The 9,719-nt window shown below is 50.6% G+C and overlaps 1 protein-coding gene and 1 pseudogene across 2 annotated transcripts in view; one reads left to right on the top strand and one right to left on the bottom strand.

Annotated features, from left to right (window-relative positions):
* LOC104984717 overlaps positions 1-2,442 on the top strand; it is a 2,700-nt pseudogene extending 258 nt beyond the window's left edge. The window contains exon 2 of the transcript XR_824777.1: positions 2,014-2,442. The product of XR_824777.1 is annotated as a 60S ribosomal protein L35 pseudogene (transcript). The remainder of the gene's footprint in view (positions 1-2,013) is intronic.
* The window catches only part of UBAP1L (ubiquitin associated protein 1-like), an 18,718-nt gene that overhangs the window by 1,671 nt on the left and 7,328 nt on the right, over positions 1-9,719 (bottom strand). The window contains exons 4-5 of the mRNA XM_010834608.1: positions 9,542-9,697; positions 6,558-6,764 (exon numbers count right to left, since the gene is read on the bottom strand). Of these exons, the coding sequence (XP_010832910.1) occupies positions 6,558-6,764; positions 9,542-9,697 (363 nt within the window). The remainder of the gene's footprint in view (positions 1-6,557; positions 6,765-9,541; positions 9,698-9,719) is intronic.

Here is a 9,719-nt window from a genome sequence, read left to right as displayed (position 1 = left end):
GGTGAGGCTTTGCTGTCCACCTGTCCCCGGGGACAGGTGGACAGCAAAGCCTCACCAACTGTCCAAGCTGGGGGCTAGAGTCCAGGAAGAGAGCTGCCGGGGTGGGTCAAGGTGTTGCCAGAACCTAAGTGGGGAACAGGCCAGGCCTCAAACACGGGTGTCTACCCACCATCCACCCAGCCTGCTCACCCTCCTTGGTGAGCACCCACCTGTGTGAGGGTGCCTCCTTTTCCACCCACCTCGTGCACCCCCACCCCGCCTCCAGACACATAATATCTTTGCGATCCAGGACTCCATGGGCCCCACCCCAGAGCAACGTTGCACCAAAGCTGGAAGGAGAGGGGACAGCCAAGCGCCCACAGGGCACCTCTTCCAGCCACTCCCTGCTTATTCACCAGGGACTGCTTTTGCCCTCAGGATAAAGTTCTGCCTTCCAACCCCACGTTCAAAGATCTACTCGCTCTGTCAGCAGCCTTGGCTGCTTCCCTCGGCACCCTCAGACTCCTGCCCATCCAGCTCCAAGGCCAAGGCCAGCCTCACTCCTCTGCCCTGGGTAGGCTCTCCCTACCCCCATTCCCACCTCCGTCTCCACCAGGTGTCTCCACAGCACCCAAGGCTTCCTGCACCTACAGCTCTGTAACTGCCTACTATCTTCCTCAGCTTTCTCATCCACCAAGTTTCTGTCCCACAGGAGGACATCACTATGTCCCAGCCTCCAGCACGGCAGGCAGGCAGAAGGAGCTCAATAAATGTAAGCTGTGTTTATAAACTAAATTAAGAACTACCTTCCGGGAGCTCACAGCTCCTTGGGGGAGATAAACCAGATACAGGAAAACACGAGTGCCAGGCAAATCAAAGCAGGATTTACAGGGAATTGGTGCCAAATGAAGGCTCCAGATGATTAAAGGACGGGTACGAGTGGAGGAGAAGCAAGTCGGATTTCTGCAGACCTTCGGAACGGAGCAGAAAACAGACCGCATAGACTAATGGCTTTCAGACTGTTCTAGCCTGTGAACTGCCCAAGCACCAGGGGGCTTCAACAGTAACAGGGGTAGGTTGCTGTTACTCTGGGAGAACTGGGGGCAAGAGGTAGAGGGAGCCCAGAGCAGGGGCCCTCACCCCAGGAACCTTGCTCTGGGCACATTCTGAAAACCAACCAACTCAGCTCTCCTGGCATAGTTGAGGGAACTGAGGTCCAGGCAGGGTGGACCAGGGTCCCAGGACTAGGGCCCAGATCACCTGTCTTTTGGCCAGTGCCTTGTCCATGGGTCCCGCTGCTAGAGGGGGAACTTTGAGCTGGCTTGCAAGTAGACAGAGTTTCTGAAGGTCTGTTCATCTATAGCAAAAGTTCTCAGCCTCAGTGCCGACTGTAGCTACCTGGGAGCTTTAAAACTGCGGTGCCTCAACAATAAATTCTGGAGAGGGTGTGGAGAAGGTAACCCTCCTACATTGTTGGTGGGAATGTAAATTGGTAGAGACAGTATGGAGATTCCTTAAAAAACTAAAATTAGAGCTACCATATGACCCTGCAATCCCATTCTTGGGCATATATCCAGAGAAAAAAGTGGTCCAAAAGGATACATGCCCTCCAATGTTCATTGCAGCACTGTTTACAATAGCCGACATGAAAGCAACCTAAATGTCCATTGACAGAGGAATGGATAAAAAAAAGATGTGGTACATATATACACTAGAATATTACTCAGCCATTAAAAAGAATGAAATAATGCCATTTGCAGCACCATGGATGGAACTAGAGATTGTCATACAGTGAAGTGAGTTAGAGAGAGAAGGAAAAACATCCTATGACATCCCTTATATGTGAAATCTAAAAAAAAGATGATAACAAATGAACTTACTCACAAAACAGACTCACAGTCTTAGAGTATGAACTTATGATTACTAAAGGGGCAGAAGCATGCAGGAAGTTAGGGAGTTTGGGGATGGTCATACTGATATATTTTAAATGGATAACCAACAAAAACCTACTGTATACTCTTTCCCTCCGAGAAGACAGCCGAGGCAGACTATACAGCCACGGCCAAGATTAAGGCTCAAGACCTTCGCGGCAAGAAGAAGGAGGAGCTGCTGAAACATCTGGAGGACCTGAAGGTGGAGCTGTCCCAGCTGTGCGTGGCTAAAGTGACAGGCGGCGCGGCTTCCAAACCCTCCAAGATCCGAGTGGTTCGTAAATCCATCGCCCGTGTACTGACCGTCATTAACCAGACTCAGAAAGAGAACCTCAGGAAATTCTGTAAGGGCAAGAAGTACAAGCCCCTGGATCTGCGGCCCAAGAAAACACGTGCCATGCGCCGCCGACTCAACAAGCATGAAGAGAACCTGAAGACCAAGAAGCAGCAGCGGAAGGAGCGGCTGTACCCCCTCCGGAAGTACGCAGTCAAGGCTTGAGCATCCAGCTGTCGATAAAACAGACAGACCACTAAAAAAGATAAACAAAAACCTACTGTATAGCACATGGAATTCTGCTCAATGTTAGGTGGCAGCCTGGATGGGAGGGGATTAGGTGGGAGAATGGATACATGTATATGTACGACTGAGTCCCTTTGCTATCCACCTGAAACTGTCATAACATTGATAATCAGCTATACTCCAATACAAAATAAAAAGTTAACAAAACAAAACAATAGCCACAAAACACTGGTGTCTCAGTATCATTGCCCACACCCAGCTGATGATGGTCATGTCCAAAGGCCCTGACATGACTGGTAGGGGGAAGCCCGGCACTGGGATTTTTACAGCTCTCCAGGTGATTCTTGCATGCAGCCAAGGTTAAGGGTCTCTGACTCAGCCCAACCCAGTAGACCCAAGCCAGGCTGCGTATCAGAACCATCTGCAGATCTTTTAAAATGATAGGCCCCTGGGCCCACTCCAGATCTACTGATCCTGCAGAGTAGGTTCCGAGAATCTGCATTTGTAAGGATTCTGCTGCTTGGTCAGTAACTAGGCCTAGCTCAGGCTCCAGGGTGGGTGAGGATGTCATCTTCAGACCCCAGGATGGGACCCCCAGCAGTCACTGGTCATAAACATATTCTCCTCCATTCTGTGAACGGGGAAAATGAGGCTCAGAGAGGGGCCATGATGTGTCTAGAGTCTAAGGGTAAGCCTGGGTCTGGCCAACGGACCCTTGAAAGTGCCACCCATGCCTGTCCTGCAGGCAGTCAGTGGGCACGTTGATCCTGGGGCAGGAAGGAAGGAGTGATGGACAAAGCTTAGGGTTTGTATTTCTTCCTCTCTCCCTGGTTTTTCCAAGTGCCCTGTCTCCATCACCTGATGCCCACCCTCCTAGACCATCCGCTGTTCATCTCTGACTAAAGACGATTTACTGTAGTATTTGTCTTTCATGGGGAGAAGGGCTGTGAACCCAAAAAAGATATTCAGTTAATGGTGGAACTTCACAGAACAGAGAGGAACACTAACGTGGTCAGGGAGATGAAGATAAAGTCATCCAGTGGCCCTCAGGCCCACACCTTAGAGCCTGGCCCCTGACTGCTCACTGGGAGAAGGCCCACCAGGCAGGTGGTCCATCTGTGTCTGGAAACACAGCGTTCCTGATGCGGTGAGATTCTTCCAGCCCACCCAAAGGGAGGCCAATGCGCTGTGCTGCCCCCAGCTAATCTTCAGATCCCCACAGTGATGACCTGAGATCTCAGCCTTGTCACAGGGTCTGGAGGGGTTGGGGAGGCATGTCAGAGTCCCCACCATGGGCCTGGCCCCTCACGGCGCTTCTGGACGCTTCTTGGCCAAGGTCCTGGCTTTTCAGCAGCAGCTGAATGTGGAGGCAACTTTAAATCTACTCTTAAATCTCAGATCAACCTACGGTGCTGCCCGGAAAGATTTTCACACAGAAAATGAGAGAAAAGCACAGTGTAACAAAATTCAGAACCACACCAGCCTGGCATCCACCCTGCTGCCACCACTGACTAATTATGTGAACCTCCCTGACCTCAGTTTCCTCATCTGCAAAGTGGGAACAGTAAAAGCAACCTTGCAGAAATGAGAAGACCTAAATGAATACTCTCAGATTGAGGGACTGGCACAAAGTTGCTTGGTAAATAGCAGCAGCACCCCTGCCGTCTCCTCCATCGTGTTAGCCACCATATGTGGGGCTCACCACGTTGAAAGCTTTCCTCTAGGACTGATGAACCGAGTAGAGCGGGAGCAGGAGTGGGTGGGAAAGAGGACCCAGTGCCTTCCCACCTCCTCAACCTGCAGCAGCACATCCTGATCTGGCTCCTGTTTGAGCCACTCTCCCTCCATCACTCCCTCACCCAGGAGCAGGCAGCTCCAGACCTCAGGGACTCAACATATGGCCACCATCAGTGTCTACGGAGAGGGTCTCCGAGTCCTCTGATGATGGTGGGACAGAGACAGTAGAAAGAAATATGTGCCATTCAATACCTGTGGCTCAGCTTTCCCACCACAAATAACCCTGGTGTGTAGAAAACAATGCAAAATGGGATGCAACATTCAGCTGGGGGAAGGGGTTCAGACGATGATATTCAATGCCCACCTCTTGCCCCTGCTCACAGTCCTTTTATGCCTCCTTTCTGCTGTGGGGTCTTTGAGAAAACTCTCAGGCCAGCCTTCAAGGCACCCTTAATCTTCCCTCTATTCCCTTTCCCTCTATCTACCACCGCCCACGTCATATATTCAGTGAGACTGTTGGATCAGGGCCTCCCAAGTCCTTCCTGCCACTACCTCTCAGCTGATACTGTTCCTCCTGCCTGGAAGATCATCCTTCTCTTTTCTTCAAATTCAGGTCTTATCCATCCTTAAAGTCCAGCTCAAGGCTTTATACCTTCATGAAGCCTTTCTCAATTACTGAAACCTCCCCATGGTAGATTAAGAACAGTCATATACTCTTTGCAGCTTTTCCCATCAAGAGGTAGAGTCTATTTTTCTACCCTTTTAATCTGACCTGGTCTATGACATGCTTTGGCCAACAGTATAAGGCAGAAGTGACTATAATTTCAACCTCAAGAGACTTTGCATCTTCCACTCCTGTACTCTTGGGAACAAGTGGGCTAGCTTGCTGGAGACCTGTGGTCCAGTTGACAAGTTTCACCAACCACGGGATTGTGATCAAGGTCATCCTAGACTATTCAGCTCTAGCTGGGTCACCAAACTGTAGCCACACGAGAGACCGGAGGTGAGACCTGCAAAAGAACTTCCTTGCTGACTCCACCCACACTGCCAACCCAGAGACTCATGAGCGAACACATGGTTACAGTATTAAACCACTGTTGGGGTGACTGTCACATGGCAATAGATAACTGAAACACCCCCAAATCATTCCTGTTCCTTCTGCTCCCAGGCATCTTCTCACCACACCTCTCTTTTGGCAATTCAGGGTTCTCACTCTCCTGCAGGTGTTCTCATATTCTTAGCTTGAATGGGGGGCATCAAGACTTGCTCCCAAAGCAAGAGCAGCTTGGGGTGCTACCTACCCTTGTTATTACTGGTGTCCACTCTTCTTCCAATAGGAGTGGAGTCCTTAAAAATGGAACCTGGTGTGGTAGACTCTGAGATACCCCTTCCAGATACACCGTCCTTGAAGGTCTTATTGCAGATGGTGGTAGCGGTGGTAGAAACCATCAGCTATCTGTCCCTTCAGGGGCTGCCTTAGCTGCAGAGATCACTTCTCTCAAGTCACCCTCTTTCTACCTCTGGTGACTCATTGAGGCAGAGGTATGAAGGCCTGACCATCTCATCCCCAATTAGGACAACTCCAAAGGGCCATATATGCTTCAGAGCTATGGGGTTGGCTGTCACTGGGTCTATAAAGTTCAACCTCTCCCTCTACTCATCCCTGCTTCTGTCCTTTCCCATCCCTAGAAGTTGTTCCCAAGGGTCTCCTTAATAAATCTCCATATGCCAAACCCCACTGGAGTCTGCTTCCTGGAAACCCAACCCACAACACTGGTTTCCCCATAGCTCCTAGCTGCATCCAAACACCAAGGAAGCGTCCGGCAAATACTTAGGACTAGATTGATGGATGGGTAGATGGAAAGAGAGAGCGATGGATATGGTGTGGATTAACTGTTGAGGGAAGTGGTCAGAGCTGTGCCATCCAATATGGTAGCTGTATGTGGCTATTTAATTTTTAATTTCATTTCATTATCATTAATAACAATTTTCAGTCATACTAGCCACATTCAAGTAACCACATATAGCTAGTGTTTACTATATTGGACAACACAAGAATAAAACATCTCTCCTGTTGCAGAAAGTGCTATTGGGCACCTCTGGAAAGATTTGTGACTGCCCAAAGCTTCAGTCCTACTTTCGGGGCAGAGATTTGGACAGGAGTAGAATATTGAGACTCCCCAAGTAGGCATGGAGGGTCTTGCTAAACTCTCATGGAGATGGTAGCCTTAGGATCTAGAAACTTGATCACAACCCCCAATAATTAAATCAAAGCTGAAATTCTGCCTCCGAAGAAAAACACAAAATAACTTCAAGTTGAAGATAAAAACAATGTGGCCACTGACCCGACTCCAGTTCCACAGCCCCCCAGCTCTGGGTCCCCCACTCACCTGGCTCAGGCTCTGCCGCCCCGTCTTCTGCAGAGCCACGATGGCCCTGTGCAGAGGGTACCCCAGGGCAACCACCGGCCCAATGAGGTCTTGCTCCTCCTGGCTCAGGGCAGACAGCAAGTCAGCAGAATCAGGGTGCGATCTGTGGGCAGCACAAGGCTGGGGCACCCGTCCAGGAGGTGGCAGGCAGGTGTACGGGCTGAGGGACTGAAACAAAGGCAAGCTGCAAGTGTCAGTTACCCTGGAGGTGACACCTGGCTGGGCAAGACATTTTTAAAGGTGCCTTCGCTACAGAGCACAGGGGTTAATATTGTGAGGATCTTGGAGCCCTGCAGACCTGGGTTCAAATCCCAGCTTTCTACTGTTTACTCAGTTTGTTGTTTAGTCGCTTGGTTGTGTCCAACTCTTTGAGACCCCATAGACTGTAGCCCACCAGGCTCCTCTGTCCATGTGATTTCCCAGGCAAGAGTACTGGAGCGGGTTGCCATTTACTTCTCTAAGGGATCTTCCCAACCCAGGGATTGAACCTGAGTCTCCTGCATTGCAGGTGGATTCTTTACCACTAAGCCACCAGGGAAGCCAGATTATTCATGTGTAAAATGGATGCAATCATACCAGATACCTCACAGGGTTGTTACAAGGCTTAAATAAGATGAGGTGAGAAAAGTGACTAGCAAAAGGGTTTGGCATACAGAAACTGCCAGTAGATGATAATATTTATTGCTTAGAACAAGCCTGTGAGAGAAATACAATAGGCTCATTCTATATTTTATAGCTACTGAAGTCAAGGTTCAGAGAAGCTGGCAAATGACCTGACAAACAACACAGTTTTGGGACCTGTACCCTACTCAGAATCAACGCAGGGTTCTCGACCCCATAGCTTAGGGAGCACGGGAGCAGGACTGAGCTTCCTAGCCAGAACTTCCTTCTTGAGTCTGGCTGGACTAGGGCTTGGTTAGGCAAGGCGCAGGATAGGAACTGGGTACAGCTGTGGTGCTGGGGAAACCCACAGAGACCCTGGACTAAGGAGGGTGGCTTGAAGGCATTTCAATAGGTTTGGCTGGCATCATCCCTAGCCTGTTCCCCATGAAGAAGCATCCAACTGCTAACCCTGTCCCCTCCTCCAGCAGGAAAGCCTAGGTGCTGTCCTGGCTCCAGGAGCAGACTGCTTGTGACATGTGAATTCCTTACACGTCCTCATCTTCTCAGCGGTTTCCCTGCCATGGCCTCACCTTAGGATCTACTCTTTACTCCTAGAGTGAAAACCATGCAAGTCTTAGGATTTGAGTCTATGCTTGTGACCTTGAAAAAGATTCTTAGGTGCTCTCTGCCTCAGTTTCCTCCTCTACAGAATATGCGTCCCATCTGCCCCCATCTCTCCCCCACTCTGCTACAGGGTTGTTGCTAAATTTAATTGGGATCAGGGAAGAGCCCTCCTAGCATCAGCAGCTAGCCCGTGATGTGGCTGTGGCCTGTACTGTTTATATAACCTCTTCTCTGTTTGCTGTAAATAACTGTGTGCAGGGTTGCTTTACAGGTAGAGAAGGGATGGCTCAGAGAGGTTCAGTGACTTGCCTAAGTTCACACAGCACTGAGTGGGAAAAGCCAGACTTTGAGTCTGTCTTTTGGACTTACTTTCACCTTGGCCTTATTCTGTTGCATCTCCTGGCCTGACTGTGGAGTTGCTCAGGGGCAGAAAGCTGTGCCTAAATGTCACTTCCTGCTACTAATCTAACCTAACACATCTGTTCCAGACCTAGATTGTATGGAGTCTGACACTTATACAATGTAGACTACTTAAAGGAAAAAGACACAGGAGCATAAACATATGCGTAAAACTGTGCACAAATCCTTGGAAGGGCTTCCAGGCTCAGTGGTGAAGAATGCTCCTGCCAATTGAGGAGCCGCAGGAGACTCAGGTTTGATCCTTGGGTCAGGAAGAGCCCCTGGAGGAGGAAATGGCAACCCACTCCAATATTCCTGTCGGGATTAAACCCACGGACAGAGGAGATTGGCAGGCTACAGTCCGTGCACGCATGCATGCTAAGAGGTGTCCAACTCTTTGCAACCCTATGAACTGTAGCCCGCCAGGCTCCTCTGTCCATGGGATTCTCCAGGCAAGAATACTGGAGCAGGTTGCTATACCTTCTTCCAGGGGATCGTCCGGAACCAGGGATAGAACCCATGTCTCTTACATCTCAGGCGTTTTCTTTACCACTAGCGCCACCTGGGAGGCCCCGGGCTACAGTCCAGGGGGGTCCCAAAGAAGGACGACTGAGCAACTGAGCACACTTGCTCAAAGCCTTGGGAGGAGCTAAGCCAGAAGCTTCAGCTTTACTGGTTTCACTGTGCGTTCACATCTGCTCCCAGTTCTTGGTGCACATCCTTTGTCCTGAAGCCGCCCCAGCCTGCAGCAGCCTTCACCTCCCCCTCAGGACCTGACCCCTCCCACCGGGCAGTGCTGCCGTATCTCACTCTTCCTTGCCAATCTCCTCGTCTCATGCTTTTGACTTTGTCTCTTCCAATCCAGTCTCTTGCAAGAAGTAACTGCGCTGTGAATATTCCTTGATTGAACTCACCCAATCCTTGAACAGTGGGAAGCCCTAGATCTGAGCCACATTCATTGATTCAACAGACATTCACTGAGCTCCCCCTGGGGGCCAAGTGTGCTCTGGGTGCTCTGGAAACAAATGCAATCCAATCACTGCCCTAAGAGAAGTCATATTCCATTGGAAGAGACGCATACTGGGTAATTACAATTATCCTAACAGGTGCCCTAATAGAAGCAAAGAAGGAGACACAGCAAGAAACAAGGAAGGGGACCTCGAAGCAGGGAATACTCTAGGCACAGGGCTGCAGGAAGGACAGCATGGTACAGGGCCAGGTGAGAGCTGGTAGGGAGGAGTGTCCAACCAGGCAGGGGACCCAGATGTGGGGGTCTCGCTGCTAAGCTGTGGCCTTGGCCAAGGGGACAGTTTCCTTACCGCAACTGTGGGCTTGTGGCTCCGCAGCGGGGGCATGGCGCCGGCCGTGGAAGGCCGCGGGGGCAGCTTGAGGGTGCTGGGGGGCGACGGCTTGGGGCCCAAGGGTGGCGTGCGGGTGCTAGGGAGAGAGGCCTCGGAGACAGGGGACGGCGGGTTCTGCGTGGGAGCACTGAGGGGT

The sequence above is a fragment of the Bison bison genome, unplaced genomic scaffold (assembly GCF_000754665.1).
Source record: "Bison bison bison isolate TAMUID 2011002044 unplaced genomic scaffold, Bison_UMD1.0 scf7180017864034, whole genome shotgun sequence".
Taxonomy (NCBI): domain Eukaryota; kingdom Metazoa; phylum Chordata; class Mammalia; order Artiodactyla; family Bovidae; genus Bison; species Bison bison.
Note: the sequence above shows the minus strand (reverse complement) of the source record. Positions and strands in the feature narration are given on the sequence as shown.